This window comes from Ahaetulla prasina, chromosome 2, assembly GCF_028640845.1.
Source record: "Ahaetulla prasina isolate Xishuangbanna chromosome 2, ASM2864084v1, whole genome shotgun sequence".
In the NCBI taxonomy this organism is placed as follows: domain Eukaryota; kingdom Metazoa; phylum Chordata; class Lepidosauria; order Squamata; family Colubridae; genus Ahaetulla; species Ahaetulla prasina.
Window position 1 is genome coordinate 116,710,680 of NC_080540.1, and position 22,603 is coordinate 116,733,282.

At 42.2% G+C, this 22,603-nt stretch overlaps 1 protein-coding gene across 1 annotated transcript; it reads right to left on the reverse strand.

The window, feature by feature from the left end:
* Positions 1–18,429: 18,429 nt before the first annotated feature.
* IER2 (immediate early response 2) lies at positions 18,430–19,851 on the reverse strand. Its single transcript, XM_058168120.1, has one exon. The coding sequence runs from the start codon at positions 19,667–19,669 to the stop codon at positions 18,944–18,946; it is 726 nt and encodes a 241-aa protein (XP_058024103.1). The 5' UTR covers positions 19,670–19,851; the 3' UTR covers positions 18,430–18,943.
* Positions 19,852–22,603: the final 2,752 nt, after the last annotated feature.

Genomic DNA, 22,603 nt, shown 5'->3' on the forward strand with positions numbered 1-22,603 from the left:
AGATTTTCTCAGCTTCTTAGCTAGGTTGTGGAGCAGCTGGCCGAACAGCTAGATTTAGGCATCATTTAATTGTGTTGATGCGGAAGGAGCCAGGAAAAAGCTCTTCAGCCTTTGCACATACATATCTGTTGTTTGCTTAAATCTCAGCTCCTGTTCATACATCACACTGGGAGGTTAATCTGTAGCACAGCAACAAAGGCGCTGCTATGGCACACAAACATTGCACCATAGCAGCTGAGGGCTAAGTTTAAATGACATGGCAAATTGTTGTCATATTCAAGAACTTAAATCTAGCTGAAGTGTTGGGAGTTTTAATTCTGCCTGGTAACTTTCCCTTTTATGCTTTAATCTCACATGTTTGGTTGGTAAAGAAAGAATCCACACTTGCAATGACATTGGTTGATACCATTTTGAGTCTTGGGTTAAAATCTTGACATTAAAACTACAGATAGTGTTCTTTCTTAGAGGGACTGAATGAGCTAGGAGGTTCTTCTGCCCAGTCCTTGTTGAAAGAAAGCCTCAATAATGGCCCTGAAATAAAGTGGGGGCAGGTAGTTAACATACTGTATAGCATTACTAAGGGCTTTTCTATTTGATTTTAGGGAGATAACTGTGTCTAACATATGTAATTCAAGGAAGCAGAGGAATTTCTGGCCCCAACTATAGATGAATCCCTTCCCTTCCGCTTCCCTTTCTCCTTCCTCTTCCCCTCCCTCAAATAGAGCAGTGCATCCTGTTTGATAACTGTAGTGTGAACTTTAGTACAGATGGTAGGTAGATCTTTGTCCAGCAGGACTTGCTGAACAAAGTTATGTTCTCATCTAAAGCACCATAATTTGGAGGTGGATTACTAACCTGTCAATCAAGAAGGCCTAGTGTAACTAGCTAGCTAGCTAATTAATTAATCAGTTATATCTACTCTTTCATTGAGGAGCTTAATACTGTATGCGTGATCTCCCGCTTGCTTTTTCCCCCCTAACTTCAACAATTCCTAGAGATAGGTTGGGCTGTGAGAAAACATTTGCCTCCAAATCACCCTGTAATCTTATGAGACTGATATTTTGACCCTGCCTCTACTGCCTCCACATAGTATTTTAACTGATGCTATTAACATACTACTTAATGCTGTTGAATGTAGGAAAGTATGCCAGATAAACAGAGTACTATTACAATAATGAAAACCAATTTGGAGTAGCGGTTAAGGCAACAGGCTATAAACCAGAAGACTGAGTTCTAGTTCTGCCATAGATAAAGCCAGCTGGGGGACTTTGGGCCAGTCCCTCTCTCTCAGCCCTAAGAAACAGGCAATGGCAAGCTTCTGAAAGCTTGACAAGAAAGCTGCAGGAATTTATCCGGTCAGTCACCATGACTCAAAAACTGACTTGAAAGCACACATGTTAAAATAATACCTCTGTATTATGGTTCACGGGACAGGGAAAAATATTTTAGGAGGGAGCAACCATTGTTAAGAGGTGCCATTGTTCTCTTCATTTCCCAGTTACCAAACAGTAGAAAGTAGCCATAGGTCTGTGCAATCTAGGCCCACACAGGGAAAGAAAAGAGGCAGCTTTTGAGAACCAGGCACAAAGATCTTTTGTTTTATATATGAAGGATTGCATCTTCTGCCCTGTAAAGGTAACCATTAGTTTTTATGTTACTTGTAGCTGACAAAATGGAAGTTATTAGTTTTACTGATTTGCATGCACCAACACACTGATTATTAGGGCTGCCTCAGCACTCCTGAAGTCACAAAGGGAATTCAAAGCAAGGGGAATGTAAATATAGTACCTGCCTGCAATTCCTGAAAGCATCCTAGGATCAGAAAAGAGGCAGTTGTTTTAAGTAGTGGCAGGCAGTACTACATTCGTACTGCACATGTTCAGAAGCATCTTTTTGAAATCAAATCTGAGACATTGCACACCCCTACTTTTAGTACATGCCTTATGTATCGGGATGCCTTATGCACAGTCACTCATGCGCTCGTTACCTCTCGCTTGGATTACTGTAATGCTCTCTACATGGGGCTCCCCTTGAAGTGCACTCGGAGGCTTCAGTTAGTCCAGAATGCAGCTCCCATGTAACACCGATCCTGCGCAGGCTGCACTGGCTGCCTGTGGCCTTCCGAGTGCACTTTAAGGTGTTGGTTATGACCTTTAAAGCGCTCCATGGCTTAGGACCTGGGTACTTACGGGACCGCCTTCTGCTACCACATGCCTCCCACCGACCCGTACGCTCCCATAGAGAGGGACTTCTCAGGGTGCCGTCCGCCAAACAATGCCGGCTGGCGGCCCCCAGGGGAAGGGCCTTCTCTGTGGGGGCGCCCACACTCTGGAACGAGCTTCCCCCGGGTTTACGTCAATTACCTGACCTTCGGACATTTCGTCGCGAACTGAAGACACATCTCTTTATTCGCGCGGGGCTGGCTTGAATTAGATTTAATGTGAAATTTTATCAATTTTTTAAACGGGGTTTTTTAGTATGGAAATTCTTAATTTCAGGCTAATTTAAATAAGTTTTTTAAACGGTATTTTAATCTGTATATTGTATTGTTTTATCTTGCCTGTACACCGCCCTGAGTCCTTCGGGAGAAGGGCGGTATAAAAATCAAATAAATAATAATAATAATAATAATAATAATAATAATAATGCATAATCTCACATTCTATACAACAGAGTTCCCTGTATACACACAGTATGTCAGCTTTTCTCCTTCATATAAATTCCATATATTTGAATTACCGGTAAGTACCAGTATGTTTTTGCTTCAGGAATACTGGGACAATATGTTTGGTCAGCAACTACTGTAGTTATGCTTTATTCCTTGATGCTAGCGATATATTTTGCTATTCAAACTTTTACTCTCAAGCTTTGAATTGAAGAGATTTTCAGTTAAGTTTCTCTTGATTAAAAAAAATGTTTGAAATAAACCCAGAAATATGCCACACAGTGGCAGATATACATAAAGATACATAGGTTAATTTATATTATTTTGAGAGGCAAAAATGGCTTGGGTTTTACATTCTATGAATGTGGAAAAGAAGGTAAACTATTTTATGTTTTTCCTTTGGATAGGAAAAACATCTGGTGACCAGGGGTATGGACAGAGCTTTGCAGATGTTGTTGCTTTCCAAGAAATCAGCAGCTCAAGGATAATCATTAAATGAGGGAAAATATTACTTGGCAAATTCATAGGCAAATTTATTAAAGTTTCTAGAGTAGGATAAAATTTGTAAGGAAATGAACACTAAATATGCTCTGAGGGGAGATGAGACAAACACAGCTTAAAGCACTGATGACCATATTTATTTATCAATGGTTTGTTCCATTTTCTTCAAAAGTTGCACTGCCTTGCAGATTTCACTAAATTTCCTTAGTAGTAATCAAGGATAAGGTTTTGCCAGCCAGCCATCCTGTTGTTATTTCAACCTGACCAGCATGCCATGGGAAAATCTGCAAAGGCCACCGTGCTGAAATGAGGTACAAGGAGTTGCCAAAGTGTTCCAAAGACTCCTCCCTAAGACTGCACCCATGAGTTCCAGCATGTGCTGTCAGACAGTAGGAGGAACAAAAGATGAATCTGTAGGAGGATAAATGGTCTCAAAAGTCTTGAGGCAACGAGAGCATCACCTAGGGTGGAAAAGAAAGCCCAGTCTAATCAAAGTACTTTGTATCGTTCTTACATTCCATGCCTCTAGAGAAATCGTAAGAGTTCCCATAGAATCAGGAACAATATTTAGGCAAGAAGGAATTAAAAACCTTTTTGCCTCACATAGTTTTAGTGCATAACTTTTTCCCATTTAACTCTTAAGTCTGATGATGTCAGCAGGCATCACATTCTGACAAAAAAGCCCCTGAAAAAGGGGAGGCAACCTAGGTATCCTTGTTTCTTTTCTTTGGCTTTCAAGATTTTTTTTCAACCCTTTCTACCCCAACATCTCTGCTTGTAATGCTTTATCCCAGCACAGTATGACAAGTGGCCCAAGGCGAGAATGCCATAACTCTGTTAAAATATGAGATATAGACAGAGAAATACCACGTTGATCTCATCTATTTTCTAAAAAGACGATACAGAAAGTAAAACTTGAAATTCCTTTTTTATTTTTAAAACAAAGTAAGATTAAATAATGACACAAATCCTGTCTGTTCCCAAAGGTTAGTTTCCTCAAGGACTGGTTTTCTCATTAATTTGGAATCAGTTCCAAAAGAGTCTGGTTCCAAATCAAATATTGAAGACTTGTAAACAAGCTTTGGGTGCAGAATATCAACCATTTCAGCCTGTGAGTTTAAAAAAAAGGACAACAATTTTCTACTAAAGTTGGTGTAAATTGTTACAAACTAATTGGTTGATGCAACAATAAATATCAAAACTGCATAAGTTACAAACTCTGGAATTACTGAATAAGGAAGCAAGAGTATATGAACTTTGAACTTTCCCTCATTCTGCTGGCTGCATCATGATTTGATAACTTTGCCAGATACAAAAAAATGTTTATGTCATAGAGAATAATAGTATGTGGCAATGCTGAAGAGGTATTGCTTTGCTTTTTGTTTTGCTTCAGCTTTACAACATTAGGATTTATTTGGCAAGTTTCATTCTGCATGTCTACCAGTTATTATTAGCTGAACTAAAGCTCATAGACAACAGGTATCACCTATATCCTTAAAATACAGTCCGAAACCAAGCTCCTTCTCTACTCTCACCATCTAGTTTTTGTTGCTCTCTTTTTGGAAGGTGGGTGGGAAGATAACAACATCAGGAATCCTAGCTTCTAGCATAACCTGCTCTAGCTGTTAGCTTATGCAGCCTGTCTACCAAGCAGTTTCCCATGGGTACTAATTATTCTGAGGTGGGGCCCATAATTGCCTTGGTTGGAGCAATTTAATGAGGCTGTCTGGCTGCTCCCTGCCCATGATCATATTCAATAGAAATTCCACATGCTAAGGAGTGTTGTAATTGTAGGATCCCTGTCTTCTCCAACAGTAAGGCAATGCACAAGCAGAATGGTAAAGGCGTACCTGTTCTGCTTAAGGGAGGCTGGCTAAACAAAAGCAATTCCAATGAGCAACATACGTTTTATGCAACTTTCCAACTCCACTGGTATAGGTGCCATGAGAAGTAAGGATTGAGGGATAAAGAGAGATACATAGCCTATGCTCCAAAGAAGGGGTGGGGGGAGGAACTACAACTTATTTAGGCTGAGATTTGTTGGTTCAAATGGGTGGAAAGAAGGAAATTAATGAAGGATTTCAGCCTCCAGCCAAACTGTGGGCGGACTAGTTAGTGCTAGAACTTGTGTTCATTTGCCAGAACACACTTCTTTCTTTACATCCATTAAAGTAACCCAAGAATTTTGAAACAGCTGGTACTAATATAAACCTACTGTGTGTATGTGATTCTGGGTGTGTATGTGTGTGCATATGCAGAGAGACATATGCCCCAATTTGTATGTCTAGTTAATGCATATGAAAGTCTTTCCTTTATGCCTGACTGAGAATTGCTGCAAACTTGTTTCTTCTATTTTGATGGAAAAGTGGTTTTTTTAAAGTTACATTTCTAAACTAGAGAATGCTGGACATTCTTTCTCTTGCGACTACTTAATAACATCTCAGGAAATTCTGTGAAAAGAGAAAAGTAAAATTCTACAGCAGTTGATGTGCAGTGTTTAACCAGAATTACCTGGTCCAATAAGAGAGTGGTTACCAGACTCCAAATATCACCCAACAGAAGGTATATGTGTTTATGGGGCTTCCCCCTTCCCATATTCCATGAGAACATAGGAACTTCAGCAGGTGCCGGATGCAGCCTGGCTGGTGGCAAGGCAGAACAAGCCATCCGCTCCAGTATCCTGTCTCCAGTAGTAGCTGGTGCACAGGAAACCACCCTGATTGCATTTAGCATGCCAAACTTTCATCACCGTGCAGCAGCCCCACATCCTCACTTGAGTGTGTGTGGGGGAGAGAAAGGGAGAGAGAGAGAGATGGAGGGGGTTCCTGTCCTTCAGCCTGTGCCTTAAGGGGGTGGAGGGAATTCAGATTCCTGGCAGAGAGTCATTCTGTGTGTGTGGGAGCCTTTAGTTCTGCTGCCTTTGTTCTGCTGAAGATATGCTTGGGGCATTATCAAAGACCCTTCTATCTATTCATAGAGGGAGTGTCTTGCACAGGCAATGGCATGACAGGGCTCCTAGGTGCAATGCAGAATTGTCTAGGCTGTCAGGATTTCCCGAAAACATAAAGGAGCTAGGAATGCAAAAATGCCCCCATTCACAGTAATCTTAAGAATAAATGCAAACTACTATTATATTGCATACTAGGGAAAAGAGAGAAATGTGTAGTTTCTTAAGCTCTAGTTCTTTGCATTCTAACAAAAGCAAGACTAGGCAAACGTTCTACTCAGATTACATGACAGACAATGACAGTGTCATGGGCAAAGGGCCCACTGCTGGGACACAGGATATTTTGGGCTTTGAGCTTGGAGGGAGCAACTTTCTGCTGAAAAAAAACATGATCCAGACTGCAAATTACTCTTCAAGATGCAAGACAGGGAGAGGTCTTTCCTCATAATACTATGTATTTGGGGACCCCTGTGGCTGTGCCTTATAATTTTCAGAAGAACATAATTAAAATAATATATTAAAAGAAATGCTTCAGTCATTCTAATAAAATAATATATAAAGATGAAAGCACATGTTTTAATCCTTAAAAAATCCTCTCTACCAGAAAAGAAAATTCAAGGCAATACTGGAAGACAAGCATAGAAAAAAAATTATTATCTACACTCAAAATGGAAAGCTTACAGCTTTTTAACAAAACAACAAAAACTACATGTCAAAGAGCATGGCTGATCTTGACCATGAGAAAGAATTTCATGCACCCTTTTCCCCTTACTCATTGAAGTTGTTAACAATGAGTCCTGTACCTGGCACTGTGTTACAATGAGTGCTAAAAAGACTAGTATGGTAGGTATCTATGGAGATTCTGAGTCATCCAGATCATGGTTGTTCCAAAGGTGCTTTTTCAAAAGGCTACTGGTCTTTGATTTTCCTTGAAGACATTTCACTTGAAGACAAAAAGGACAAGTATAAAAAGTGGAAAGGGGGGCAAATAACTAAGGCAGAATATCAGCAAATAGCCCGAGCCTGTAAAGATGAAGTGAGGAAAGCCAAGGCTCACAATGAACATAGGCTAGCGACAAAAGTAAAAAATAACAAAGCTTCTTCCAACATGTTAAAAACAAGAAAAAAGTAAAGGAAACAATTGTCCCATTGCTGGGAGAAAGTGGCAAGAAGATGACAAGCAACAGGAAGAAAGCAGATCTACTTAACTCATATTTTGCATCTGTCTTTACACAAAAGGAAAAAACAATCCAACCTATCAAAAACAGCACCACAAAAAACAGATTAGAAACACAAGTTAAAATAGGGAAGAAAATGGTTAGTGACCACCTGTCTACCCTAGAGGAGTTCAAATCACCAGGACCGGATGGATTACACCCCAAGGTTCTGAAGGAACTGGCAGACGAGATCTCAGAACCACTGAACTATATCTTTCAAAGATCCTGGAGCACAGGGGGGTTGCCAGAGGACTAGAAAAGAGCTGATGTAGTTCCCATCTTCAAAAAAGGAAAAAAAAACAGATCCAGGAAACTACAGACCTATCAGCCTGACCTCAATACCAGGGAAGATTCTGGAAAAGCTAAGCAACGAATCACCGAACACCTAGAAGCAAACAAAGTAATAACTAAAAGCCAACATGTCAAAAACAGATCATGCCAGACTAATCTTATTGCATTCTTTGACAAAGTGACAAAATTAGTAGACCAGAGGAATGCTGTCCATATAATTTATTTGGACATCAGTAAAGCAATTTTATTTATTATTTATTTATTTTTATTTATTTATTTTGTCACAACAGTATATATAAGCATAAGCATGAAGTAACGATATAGTATATAAGCATATATATGAGTATAAGTATGAAATAACTATATAAATTGGATATAATGAAAGGAAACAGTAGGACAGGAACGGTAGGCACCTTTGTGCTCTTATGCATGCCCCTTAAAGACCTCTTAGGGATGGGGTGAGGTCAACAGTAGACAGTTTTTGGTTAAAGCTTTGGGGATTTTGAGTAGATACTGTAGGAATTTAGCACCCACCCCCCTCCTAGAAGAATGAAATATTTTAGAAAATATTTAAAAAGGCAGAATATATTTCCCTGGATGAGAAATGGAGAAACATGTTTTAAAGACAAAGCAACTCCCCCCCACCTTTGTCAATGGGCCATTAAGGCCTGAGCCAGTCCATTGTCTACATGACAAAGATAGGATTAGCCCCTACCCATCTAGCAACAGAATCTTACCACATGGCAAGGCTCAAGCAAGCTTGAGAGACAACCTACAAGGCTAGCTAAGACTCCCACCCCCTGGGAGTCTGACAACCAATCAGGATACTCTTCCTGTGCCCCAGAAAGTTCAAAGCTCAGAAAAAGCATAAAACCAGGGAGCACACAGGATCTCAGCCCTTTTCTGTTCAGGAACTCAAGCCATGTGATCCTGACCACCATTAAACCATCTTTCCAAGCAGCCTCCATGTTTCCAGTGTCTTTGTCCCCACTTGGAACTGAACCCAGATGGATATTTCTTCCAACAATTGGCACCCACAGATGGGACTCCAAGCTAACCTAACCAATGGACCTGGCCCAGGTAAGCCTCCCTTGCTAGCAGCAGACCCATTGAGTCTGTGGGTAAGTTTTCCTGGACCTTGGCCATTTGGAACTAGGTTTTAAAGGGGTTTTGAGTGTTGAGCTCAAAGACTGCTTGGAAAGAAGGTGAGTACCTCTAAATTTTAATTTTAAAGCATGGAAAAGCATGGGAAATATGTGTATGCCTGCATGTGTGTGAATGAGAGAGCCCTTCTCCCAATCACAGCTGGATCTTGCTTCCTCTGTGCATTTCCTAACCGCAGAAAGACCAAAAGTCTGGAGAGCATGGGGGTTTTGCCAGAGCACAGGACTTTCTGTTAGGGAAGGAGGAAGTGTGTGTGTGGGATTCCACCTGAGGAAACAGTCTGATTCCACCTCTTTGAGCAACCTCTAGCCGCACCTCTGCCTACTGCTAGCTCCACCGAGCCGTGACCGGTAGGATAGAGAAAGCAAGGGGGGGAAGCCAAATGTGGAACTTTGTGTTTTCAAGGAATGGAAGCCGAGTGAAAGGAAAAGAAGTGTGAAGGGAAAAAAAAAGAAATATATAGGAACTATTGGTGTATCTAAAAAAGGAAAGCAAAGCCTAAAGTGGTGCATGTAGAGTGAGAGGAGGTGCTCGTACCTGCTGTAGGGGCAGCAAGGTCCTCCGGGATCACTATTTTTTTTATTGGTGATCTTCAAATAAGAGTTCCCTTAAGGAAGGGGCCCATACTTCGACAGAAGGGAGTCGGAGTCCTTCGCGGATACCTTCTTTTTTTCCGAAACTGCGGGAGTACCCGGCTATGACAAAGTGAGCCTCACATTCCGAGGATCATGGGAAGCGTAAGCTCGAGGGTAGAGGGAAATCCCCTGAGAGACATGCTTGGGGCCTGGGACGCCAGGCAGGTGCCAGTGTTGACTGGCATGCGAGAAAAGAAATTGAAGAAATTGTGTAAAAAAATGGGCTTTGCTAAGAGATAACACCAGGAAGACAAATTTGGCTAAATAAAGGTACTTAAAAGAAAAGGGAAATATATAAATAAGAATGTTTGGGTTTTTGTTTGTTTTGTTTGTTTGTCTGTCTCTTTCTTTGTCTTCTATGGAACCACGTGGTCTGTCTGTTAAGATTTGTGCCTTCCCTAATTTAACTGAGATTTATGGCGGGAATGATCAGTGTGTGTGTAAATCTCAGAGTTTTGTTTTCCTCTCTTTGTCCTCCTTGTTTTTTATGTGTGTATGTCTGTCTTTGTGGGCCCTTGAGGTAATTGTAACTGTAAAATGTATCTGATCTCTAGAGACAAGAATTTTAAATTGTTAGGGAAAAACAAAAACAAAAGGTTGAAACAATGAAAATAGGGAAAAGAGAGAGAGAGAGAAAAGAAAGAAAGAGCCTTTGCCCTGTTTTCGTGTGGCCACCGGAAACTGGGTACAAAGAACTTTTCATTTCTGCTTTTGTCTCCTTCTCTCTCTTTATCTTAAAGTAACAACTCAAGTTTACGAGGAAACGTTTTAAGTTCACTTACAAGAGAAAAAAAAAATTCAGTCTTGCATTTACTGTGTGTTTAAATGATTTTACCTGTTCATTCCTGAAGCATGCGAATCCAGTTTTTCTTTTTCATCAGTTGTGTCTCCATTTTGTTGAAACTGCATTACCTTTTAGTAACTGCAATATTGATGTGTTGTACCTTTTCAAACTCTGCCTGCAAGATATCTACCCCCCCCCCTTTTTAATCCTGTTACAATGCCTTTCCTGAGAAGATTACCCACAAAAGTGGGGAGGAGATCCTGTTCTAATGTCTTTCAGCCCTGAAAAGATGACTCTGCAACTGTGGAAGCAGAGCACATGGTTCCAGATGCTGCCCCCAGAGGAGACCTTCCATTTGTTGGAGCCAGGAATTGAGTTTGAATCCAGCCCCCACTGAAAGTCATCACAGCAACCAGATTGGAGCAGACCTTTCCAAACCTGACTGACCAATAAGCATGCCACCCAAAAGATATGAAAGAAAGGACCCTGAGATGTACAAGTAAAGACTAAAAGACTCTTTTCAATTCCCAGAAGACAGCTGGAAAGACAATGGGGGAGGTGGGAAATTCATTGTAAGGTTTTCTGTCTTGTCTCATTTACATTGTAATCAGTCTAAAGTACTCATGTAAGGATTGTATTTGAGTGGCTACCACAGCAAGTTCTGAACACCTTAGATTTCTGTCTAATGGTAGGGAAATTTGTCCAGCATGTTTGTATTGTTTGTATTGCCTGAATTGTAAAAGTAGCTGCATACACAGGCACACACAGAGAGAGACACCATTCAGAATTAGACTGAAACTATTCCCTTCACTTACCTCCACACAAGACTTCTCCTAGGTTGATTTTGCTCTGTGGCACTAAAAGCCCAAGGAGTCAGATCTCCCTGCTAATTCCATGGGGGAGGGGCATCCCCCTCAGGCAATTCCTCTCTTGAAGAGATAGCAGAAAAAGTGATATCCAAAACCCAAGCCCTGACTATGACTCACAAATGATGCTGCCCAGTTGCCCAGTAAAGCAAGATATATTGCACTGGTGGTCTCATGAGTAGAAGTCCCAGGGCTCATTGTGTGTAACTTTAAAAAAAAGAAAGAAAAAAGAAAGGAAAAAGCCTGGATTGCACACTGATTAACCTCAATTTGGACTAAAATAAATCTGGATAGACTAAAGTAAGAGCTAGGGCAGGTTCGGTAACCAACCCTTGGAAATGGGCAGCCTGTAATTTAAAGGAAAACCATGGCTGTGAAAATTTTGGGATGTGTGCTTGCTTGAAACCTGACTGGAAGCTCTCAGAAAGTGATATCTAACAGCTGAAATTAATTGGCATAGAAAATTGGATACTGTAAAATTCTTACCAGAACTTTTCCCCTGGCTGCTAGACCTTCATGGTTGAAAGCTTTTGGGAGCCACTGAAGGAATCTTTTTTCTGTTGTCTCTATCAATGGCTTCCTTTGCATCAGGAAAATTAAAAGCACCCATTGATTTGATCAATTTTAATTTTTTGCCAAGAGCATGTTTCAAAACTCACATGTTTAGAGAAAAAAAAAAGTAGGGATTGTAGGAATTTAGCACCCACCCCCCTCCTAGAAGAATGAAATATTTTAGAAAATATTTAAAAAGGCAGAATATATTTCCCTGGATGAGAAATGGAGAAACATGTTTTAAAGACAAAGCAACTCCCCCCCACCTTTGTCAATGGGCCATTAAGGCCTGAGCCAGTCCATTGTCTACATGACAAAGATAGGATTAGCCCCTACCCATCTAGCAACAGAATCTTACCACATGGCAAGGCTCAAGCAAGCTTGAGAGACAACATACAAGCTAGCTAAGACTCCCACCCCCTGGGAGTCTGACAACCAATCAGGATACTCTTCCTGTGCCCCAGAAAGTTCAAAGCTCAGAAAAAGCATAAAACCAGGGAGCACACAGGATCTCAGCCCTTTTCTGTTCAGGAACTCAAGCCATGTGATCCTGACCACCATTAAACCATCTTTCCAAGCAGCCTCCATGTTTCCAGTGTCTTTGTCTCCACTTGGAACTGAACCCAGATGGATATTTCTTCCAACAATACCACAGAGTCTGGTAGTGTGTTCCAAGCATTAATAACTCTGTTACTGAAGTCATATTTTCTGCAATCAAGTTTGAAGCGGTTAACATTAAGTTTAAATCTATTGTTTGCTCTTGCATTGTTGTGATTGAAGCTGAAGTAATCCTCAATAGGAAGGACTTTGCAATAGATGATTCTATGAGTTAAACATAGGTCCTGTTGAAGGCGGCAGAGTTCTAAGTTTTCTAAACCCAAGATTTCAAGTCTGGTGGTATAAGGTATTTTGTTATATTCAGAGGAGTGGAGAACTCTTCTTGTAAAATATTTCTGGACACGTTCAATTGTATTGATGTCTGAAATGTGGTATGGGTTCCAGACAGGCGAGCTGTATTCAAGTATTGGTCTAGCAAATGTTTTATAAGCTCTAGTTAGTAGTGTAATGTTTCTGGAGAAGAAGCTACATAAGATTAGGTTAACAACTCTTAATGCCTTTTTTGCGATGTAGTTGCAGTGGGCTTTGGCACTTAGGTCATTGGATATGAAGACTCCAAGGTCTTTGACTGGGTGGGGGTCATCTATAAGGTAATTTGATAAAGTAAATTTGATAAATTTGATAAAGTAGTGTAGGAATTTAGCACCCACCCCCCTCCTAGAAGAATGAAATATTTTAGAAAATATTTAAAAGGCAGAATATATTTCCCTGGATGAGAAATGGAGAAACATGTTTTAAAGACAAAGCAGCTCCCTGCAACTTCCTGCCACCCCCCACCTTTGTCAATGGGCCATCATCTGCATCATAATAGAACCCATCTAGCAACTGAAACTCACCACATGGCACCTGGGAAGATTACATCAGCCAGCAAGGCTAGCTAAGACCCCCACCCCCTGGGAGTCTGACAGCCAATCAGGGTACTCTTCCTGTGCCCCAGAAAGTTCAAAGCTCAGAAAAAGCATAAAGCCAGGGAGCACACAGGATCTCAGCCCTTTTCTGTTCAGGAACTCAAGCCATGTGATCCTGACCACCATTAAACCATCTTTCCAAGCAGTCTCCATGTTTCCAGTGTCTTTGTCCCCACTTGGAACTGAACCCAGATGGATATTTCTTCCAACAGTAGACCATAACCTATTACTAGATAAAGTAGAAAAATGTGGGTTAGACAGCACCACCACCAGATGGATTCGTAACTGGCTGACCAACCGCATAAACGTGTAGTCCTCAATGGAAGTACATCCACATGGAGGGAAGTATGCAGTGGAGTACCCCCAAGACTCTGTTTTAGGCCTAGTACTCTTCAACATCTTCATCAATGACTTGGACAAGGGGATAGATGGGGAACTCATCAAATTTGCAAATGACACCAAGCTAGCAGGAATAGCCAACACTCCAGAAGATAGGCTCAAGATACAGAAAGATCTTGACAGACTTGAACATTGGGCGCTAACTAACAAAATGAAATTCAACAGTGAAAAAAGCAAGGTTCTACATTTAGGCAAAAAAAACCCAAAATGCACAGGTACCGTATATGTGTTACCTTGCTCAACAGTAGTACCTGTGAGAGGGATCTTGGAGTCCTAGTGGACAACCATTTAGATATGAGCCAGCAGTGTGCAGCAGCTGCTAAAAAGCCAACACAGTTCTGGGCTGCATAAACAGAGGGATAGAATCAAGATCAGGTGAAATGTTAGTGCCACTTTATAATGCCTTGGTAAGGCCACACTTGGAATATTGCATTCAGTTTTGGTTGCCACGATGTAAAAAAGATGCTGAGACTCTAGAAAGAGTGCAGAGAAGAGCAACAAAGATGATTAGAGGACTGGAGGCTAAAACATATGAAAAACGGTTGCAGGAACTTGGTATGTCTAGTTTAATAAAAAGAAGGACTAGAGGAGACATGATAGCAGTGTTCCAATATCTCAGGGGTTGCCACAAAGAAGAGGGAGTCAAGCTATTCTCCAAAGCACTTGAGGGTAGAACAAGAAGCAATGGGTGGAAACTGATCAAGGAAAGAAGCAACTTAGAACTAAGGAGAAATTTCCTGACAGAACAATTAATAAGTGGAACGACTTGCCTGCAGAAGTTGTGGGTGCTCCACCATTGCAGATTTTTAAGAAGAGATTGAACAGCCATTTGTCTGGAATGGTAAGGTTTCCTGCTTGAGCAGGGAGTTGAACTAGAAGACCTCCAAGATCCCTTCCAACTCTGTTATTCTGTATTCTGTAAATTAGACTTCAAGTTTGAGACTTATGGTCATGTACGTCTGCTCATTCATGCAGTCAAGCAGGTTACTGAGTGGTACTCAGTATGGTTATATTTTAGCAGATCATCTCATCTTGAAATACTTAGCAATTCCTTTTAAAAATACAAAACTATGAAAGAGATCTCACAATATCATATTTTTAGCATTTTGCTATACCTGAATTTTTATAAAATAGCAATATGTCTTTAAACCAGATGCTGTGCTTTTTGCTTCTCAATTCTTTTACAATTACCTATCTTGTGTTGTTCAAGAGAAAGACGTGTGCATTCAAATCCTTAATTATAGGACAATGTTCTTCAAAGTGTCTTCCACTATGACAAATTTCTGTGCTGTTCAAATTTAATAAGAACTATAGTCCAGCAGCTGAAGGCATCTGGTTGAAGAAAGTTGCTTGTTTTCCCATCTTAACTTATCCCCTACTTGTATGAGTAGCCTAAGAGTAACAATGAATATGGGAGAATGTAAAGTATTTTATAAGCTTGTCTGACTAAGAGTAACAGAAATAGCAGAGATCTATGTATGTTATCATGGTTTTTGATCCCAGTCAGACTTCTTAGGTTATGTTGGGCACCTTGTCTTTCTCTCTGTGTGTGTGTGTGTGTGTGTGTGTGTGTGAGAGAGAGAGAGAGAGAGAGAGAGAGAGAGAGAGAGAGACAGCACAAAACCTGTTCAAACTAAACAAAGGTGTGGAAATTTTGTTATTGCAACATCCAGGAATCTCAGGTAGCCTGACCAATAGTAGAAGGATGCAAAGAGCTGCAGTTTCAACATCTGGAAGGCCTCAGGTTTGCAGCTTGCTTTTATGTATCCCTTCAATGCTTAGCAATCTTACAAAAGTAGGTCATAGTCCATCATCTTACTAATGCCAAACCACTTCTTTGTTTTTGCGCCCAGTTAAAGCAGCCAAGCTGTGACAGAGAGTGACTTTTGGACTGACTCACCAATAGGCGTGTCAGTTTTTATGGGAAGATGTAGGGTTGGTCTTAACTTGAAATCTCTCGCTCTTACTAACCTATGGAAGAAATGACACATTGTACTAAACCATAATTTTGTTAACCCCTTCTGTGATCCCAGCCAATTATGGCTTATTCAATCTGGTTTAGTAGAATGTTTGAGCCCGATCATAAGTTTTCTGCATATTGGGAATTGTGTGCAGTGGGAGGAATTTGGTCATGCAGGATTTGAAGCAGAAGTGATGGTGTTTAAGCATCCATAAAAATTTGACTTGAAATTCTTGTGTCCAGCAATCTCTTAATTCACAAAAAAAGCAAACAAAGGAACTAAACTACTTTGTATCACTCATTTACATTTCAGAAACCTCAAGCACCTGAGGAATTAATTCTATAGGCTAAAGACAATCACCAGATTGTTATGGAGGAAAATTACCAGGTTGTGGTCTCTCAACTGGAAGCAGCTCAGATTACAGGGAGTAAATTCCTAAGCACTGAATCACAGCAGAGTTCCTTTAGCCCTTGGGGCCCCATCATCATTAATCTCACCTCACCTGCTTGCTCAGCTATTTCATGACATATCCACTCAAACCAGAGAATCCGGAGGAAAATGCTTTAAAATCTAAAGGGGAATTTAGATGTTAGCATTTATTAAATACTAAACACTTGATATGTAGTTTGCAAATATAGCATGAAGCTCACTTGTAGTAGGCTACTTAGCATTGTTGTTGTTAGTAGCGAAGTTGTGTCCCCATGGACAACATTCCTCCAGGCCTTCCTGTCCTCTACCATCTTCTGGAGTCCATTTAAACTCATGCCTACTGCTTCAGTGACTCCATCCAGCCACCTCATTCTCTGTTGTACTTATTATTAATGTACTTAGCATTAACACCAGCTAAATTCACTGCGTCTAAATAGTCATTAAGTCTTTCTTGTTCCAAGTCTTCTCACTGAACTATCAGACTATCAAGCACTTTGCTGATAAAAGCTCAGCATTCACCTGGCTGGACCACACAAGCTATGCTGTTTAGAGGTTTTCATTGAAGGAGATTTTCCTGATTGTTTGCAGTATGTTCAAGGCCCATGGGAGCCAATTGGCAACCTGTGTTGGACCACTAAATCATTTTGGAAAGGGTTCAGATACATGATCCAGGTATCACAGATGCTGCTATAGAGATTACATCAAGATACTGCAACTTGATGTATTTTGTAAAGCTCATCCAAGGTCCTGTCTGCCAATCCTGTCCAGCTGGCTACTGGCCCATATTTATGGAAGAGTTATTTTTGTTCATCATAAACAAGTTTACAAGCTTCAGTTCCTGGAGCTCCAAATATAATCTTCCCATGTGGTCAGTCATTCTGAAACTATGATAGGTACTGTTATGCAACCTGGGCTACCTGAGATGGGGAGGTGCAAAATGCAATCCCATTTGTTTTAAAGACCTATGCAGGAATTTTCACATCTTGGAAACAAATGTAGGTTGATTTCTAAACTGTCCTTTTAACAAAAAAATTGATTCAATATGTTCTATTTTAAGCATTCAATTAAACAATTTGTACATGAGCCTGAAATATTTTTATATGTGCTTCTGAGAGATTAAAGCATATTTTGCTTTGGATTTGCAATTCTATTAATTTCAATTGCTTTTTATTACCTTATATTTTTGTGCTTTTTAATAGCATGAGATCTTGTCTATTTCTTGGTAAAGCTTACAAACTGGCAATTTCCCCTCCCACATCCTGCTCTATTATAACCCTGCATGGCGGTGGGTTTTTATTTTAGCAAAATTAAATACTGCAGAAGTTTTTTTAAAAAAAACCTTTATTTTACTAATCAAAATATTAATTACCATGAATGGTAAGAAACAAAAGCTTGGGGGTTTTGCCCTCTTCAAGGCAAAAGAAAAATGTAAGATACATACATGTAACAAAGTACCATAACAGTGAACAATGTACAGCTAGTTTTATGAAACCAGCACTTCAGGAACACATACCATTTCATGTTCCAAACTGTACAGCTAGATTGCACACACATATAACACATTAACTCTGGTACAATGGGAACTGCTTCAAAATTTGTGCCAACAAAGCAGCAGTTCTTGAACAAAAGAAAACATGGTATGGAATTCCACAGAATGACTTGAATTTTGTTTTAAGAAAAAAGACCTTACAAAACACTTCAATATAAGGATCATAGTACAGTACAGTACAGGTTTCATTGCTCCTTTTTAGGTATAAAATAATCGAAGCTGGATAACAAGGAAAACCATGTTTTATGAATATCACAACATTATTCCTCATCACTGTCCCAAACAAGTCAACAGTGCCAGTCACCTAGGAAAACCACCAGCAAGTTTGAGATGACATCTTACAAAAATGCCAATCATCTTCCTCTCCCTCTGATGAGCTCCACCCACACCAAAAAAAAAAAAAAAACCACACACAGCCGCCACAAACACACACTCACATATACTGCTAAGGCAACATGAACAGGAAATCCCCTGCACTCCTGGACCCAGAGTAATGCAAATGCTCATCATATGAGAGATGTGTCATACTAGTATGACTGGTCCGTTTTCCCCCTCTCCTTCCTGCTGCTCTCACCATGGATGCTTTGGCAAGACTAATCAGGTTTAGAGAGCATTTCTGGCACAAAGAAACAGGCCACTCGATCACCCTTAATTACTAGATAAGAAAAAAAAAAAAGGGATGGCCCTGAGCTAAAGAATGCTGGGTAGTTTCCCCCCTCCCCCTCCATATCTAAGGAGTGGAGCTGACAAAAGCTGCTTTTCTTCAAAAGCTCTCAGCAGGGCTGTTTTAACCCTTGAGGCAACAAGCCCCGGCCGCCTAAGAAAGCCTCTTTCAGAAAAGACGAGAGGGAGAATCCTCAACCTAGAACTGGCGATTTAAGTTAACGCAAAGCGTTATCGAAAATAAACGCAGCGTTATTCTCGAACTAGCACCAAGTTTAAAAAAAAAAAGTGCACGCAGCAGATAGTGGTTGCTTTCCACCCAGATCAGGATTTGAAAGGCCTGAAGGGTTTCTATAAGTCTTTCCCCTTTTCTTGGAAATGACTCCATTCCCCCACCCACCCACCCCCCTACACCCCAAGTTCTCAGCCTCTCTCTCTTCCAGGAACAGCGACGTTCGCGCTGGCGTGACCAGTTCCTCTTTCGGCGCTCAACCACCGCGTCCCAGTTCCAGGGAGCGCCCTCCGCGGCCAGCCGTCGCTCGGCCTTTTGTCTCGCCTTCCTCCCGAGTCACCAGAGCGTCTCTCGCCTAAAGTCGCAGGGGGAGGAGGGCGGGGGGGGGAAGGCCTCATTCGGGCTCCCCGCGCCACCATCAGCCTCCCGCCGTCCTAACCGCCAAAGTCCCGCCACCGAGGAGACAGGCGGTACTGAGCTCCTCTGCCCAGAGAGGGGCTTCCGCAGGTTCCGCTTCTCCGCGGGGAGAAGTTTTCAGCTACGAGTCCCCGGCGGGGGCGCTTTAGAAGGCTACCACGGCCCTCACCATTATGCTCAGCACGCCGTCGCCTTGTCTGCAGTTCGCTTTGGGCTCCTCGGCGCCTTTGGCCGGCGGAGGCTGGAGGATCAAGCTAGAGAACCGGTCCTGCAGGATTCGGGCTAAGCTCGGAAAGGGCCCTTCTTGCCTCTGGGGCTGCCGCTCGCCTTCCTCCTCCGCCAACTTCGCTTTCTTGCTAGGCACCAGGCCGGCTTCGGCGGCGCCAATCTTGCCTAGGCTGCTGCTGCGGCGCTTGCGGCTCGGCTTCCTGCTGACTGGCAGAGGCCCCAAGGCGCCCCGGCTCCAAGCCGTCTGGGTCAAGGAATGCGCGGGCAAGCTGCTACTGGGCCCCTCCTGGGTTTCCATAGGTTCCGGATCCAGGCTGCCGCAGGGCTGTGGCGTGGGTGGAGGCGCCTCCTGTTGGGCTGGGGGGAAGAGGATTGCCGGAGGACCCTCCAGATGCTGCGGGCTGGGCGCTGTTCCTTGTAGGTCTAGGTCCGGCTGCCGCCCGGGAAAATTTTCCACGCTTCCTCCGCCCATCTCGTCCTCTTCCTCCAGCTTGGCCGAGAGGTAGAGGTCGCGGGCGTTCCTCATCACGAGGGAGAGCTGCAGGCTGCGGTGGAGTCGGAGGCCTCCGCGCTGCATGCGCGAGTGATACATCTTCCACACCGACATCGTCATAATACGCTGCGCTTCTTTCTGCACCTCCATGTTGGCGGGCGCTTTCCGGGCTTCCCTTTGGACCCTTCTGAAGCTGTCGAGTCGGAAGAAAAACGCCTGGGCTTCCACCCCCCTCCTCCAAAAGCGAAAGTGGCGCGCCTCCGGCTGTTTCTTCCCAGCAGACACCTCCCAGACAGTCCGCCACGGAGACGTCCGTTCCGATTAAGCGGGGCCGCGCCCAGCGCGTTGCATTTTATACTCCCGGTGATCTCAGCGCCAGAGCCGCCTCCGCCCACTCTGCGAGCCGCATCCGGCCTTGTAACTGCGCGCCACTGGCCGCCCTTCCCGAAAGGGGGAAGGGCAGGCGGAAATGTCAGGGCGGGAGAAGAAAACGAGCCAAATGGTGGTGTCGCCAGGAGACGAGGCTCGCGGACGGCGGCCTTTTCCTGCTAGGCAAACAACTGGAAGCCGGGTTCCAGGCTGAACTGGCGTAGTAGGGTTCAGAAAAAAATGAGCAGCTGGTTGTGTAAGCTGTGTGGACAAGCAATGGCTGGCTGCCGATTCCTTAGCTAATTGGCTTCAGAATAAATTCGTTCGTTTCCTTGGGAATGGAGCACACTTTGCGAATTCTGAATGAGATGTGGTGGAGTGCAAGATTTACTCTGGGAAACTACGGAGGTTGTTGAACTCTTACCGACCTCAGACATCATCTGCAACGTGAACAATTTGGGAAGTTGTAGTTCACTGCCTGAAGGCCACGTGCTCCCACTCGTTGGGAAATAGTTAAATAAGATTCGTTCCGTGCATTTTTTTAAGGCTGGGGAAGGCTTCCTCACACTGTTCTTGGGTTAGATTCAGTGATTGGAAATTGATAAGGTTGCCAATCTGCAGCTGAGGCAGAGCAGCAAATACTATTCAAGAGGCCAAACACAGCCAGTTATTGTGGCATAAAAGACAATCCATGTTATGACTTAGTTAATTTTTGACTTAGCATGTTGTGAAAATGCAATGATGGCATTTTCAATGAAGCACGGATTAGGAAGATTTGGAAACTGATGTTCTTACTGATTAAGTCGGGCCCGATTCCAACCTACTTGAAATAAGAGTGACATAAAACTCATAACTATTTAGAAACTCATTATGCAAACACATTATCACTATGGCAACACATTCAGTTGTGAATTAAAACTATCGAGACTACCAGATATGACCTGCAAAAATCCAATTGTCCAGTAGATGTCACAGATGATACCAAAACGATTTAGCTTGTTTCCACTTAGTGTTCTCCAAACAGATTGCACCAGTATAGCTAGTGTGGTTTGTTAGTACAATTCTGGCTATATCCTTTATAATAATATATTTTGGTACCTCAACAATCTATAGGGTACAGCAAAAGGTAAAGGACTGATTTGTTAAGTTTTAATTTACAGAGATGTTACATCAAATACAGAGGTTTTGCACTGTGGTCACATGTTGGTACTTGCAGTCTTCCTATTTCACATACTGACTAAGCCATGCCTGTAGCCATGACAAAGATGTTGAACAGGAAGGATATTCAGTTTTTGTACTATCAGCAAAATTAAAGGAGACTTAAAAATTCAGTAATTTCAGAACCAAAACAATGCAAATACTTTAAAAAACCTATATTACGGGCAAATTGTGAGAAATCTCATTTGTACCCTCATGTAAAATTATATACAGAAATGTTAGGTTTGCCCTTTTAAGATACAGTATTTTGAACTCCAGATCTTGTTCTAACTCGACCATAACGATTGTTTTGCTAATTATAAGAAAAGATTACCTCTGCTCTTTTTCTTTATCAAGATTTATGAGATATACATATTTCAAAGAATTCAAGATTATTTTGCTCATCTGGGCACTAATATTTAAACATTGAGTTTGCAGTTTAACTTGAAAGAAGGGGATTCCTTTTTTCTTAGTTGCATGCTGATTTCAATTGTTTCTCCCTACAGATTCTCCCGTCACCCAAAATTTTGAAATCCTGTTGTCATCAACCAAACTATACAACAAACCTGACGTGGCAATAAATTCCCTTGCAGCATTATTCAGTCTGGCAGTTCTGGCCAAAGTGGCCCAGGATCCCGTAATGTCCAATGCAACCAAAGGGAGGCCAGTTCAGGCAAAGCCTTCAATGGAGCTTCGCCTCAATTTGCATACTTATATTCTCTCCCATTCACCTGCATTTGTGGCTGCCTGCTTCTTAATTGTCCTGTTTTACTACAAATGGGGGGAGTTTGCAGGGGGGCGGAGAGAATATATCTCCATATTCCCATTCATCTTTTACTGATCGGGAAAACACATTGTCTTTTAACTTAGCCTCCCCAATCAGCACAACGGAAGGGACGCTCGTCCCTAACTCCCTATTCATTTTACAGTATTCCCAGAGCTGGGCTCCTCCCTCTATTTAGGTCACCCCTCCCTCTCGCCTCCGTGGTTACTGCATGTATTATTGGAGCCTGACGACAAGGCAGGGGGAGGAGCCGAGGCTATGTTCCCAAAGCGCTTACGTTTGTAGTAGCAGCCCTGCTTCCTGTGTCCATAAATGGGTAACGCGACGAAAGGCTCGACTGAGCTTCCGGGCCTTTACCGAGGGAGCCATCTGCCTTGTCAGCCAACCCATTTACGTATAACGGGCTGCGGGGTAACATAATACGCTATGCTTAGCTGGCGTACGTCCTCCTGAATCCTGCCACTTTCAGAGACTACATTTATAGCTCACGTCGTATACTCTCCGTTTGTAAGCAATTCATGTAAATTCAAAGTATGGATATCGTACCGTCCAAAGCAAACCTAAGCCATTTTTTTTTCTTTTAGCCTTCCGAATTCCTGCCGCCTTTCCAATGCTGTAATTTCACCTGATCGGGTGTGGCTGTGTAAATCTTTCATCGCGAAACTCCCACGCGGTCTAAATTTATTACTTTCCTCTTTCACCGAGGCTCAAAGTACACCAGGAAGTTATTTTAC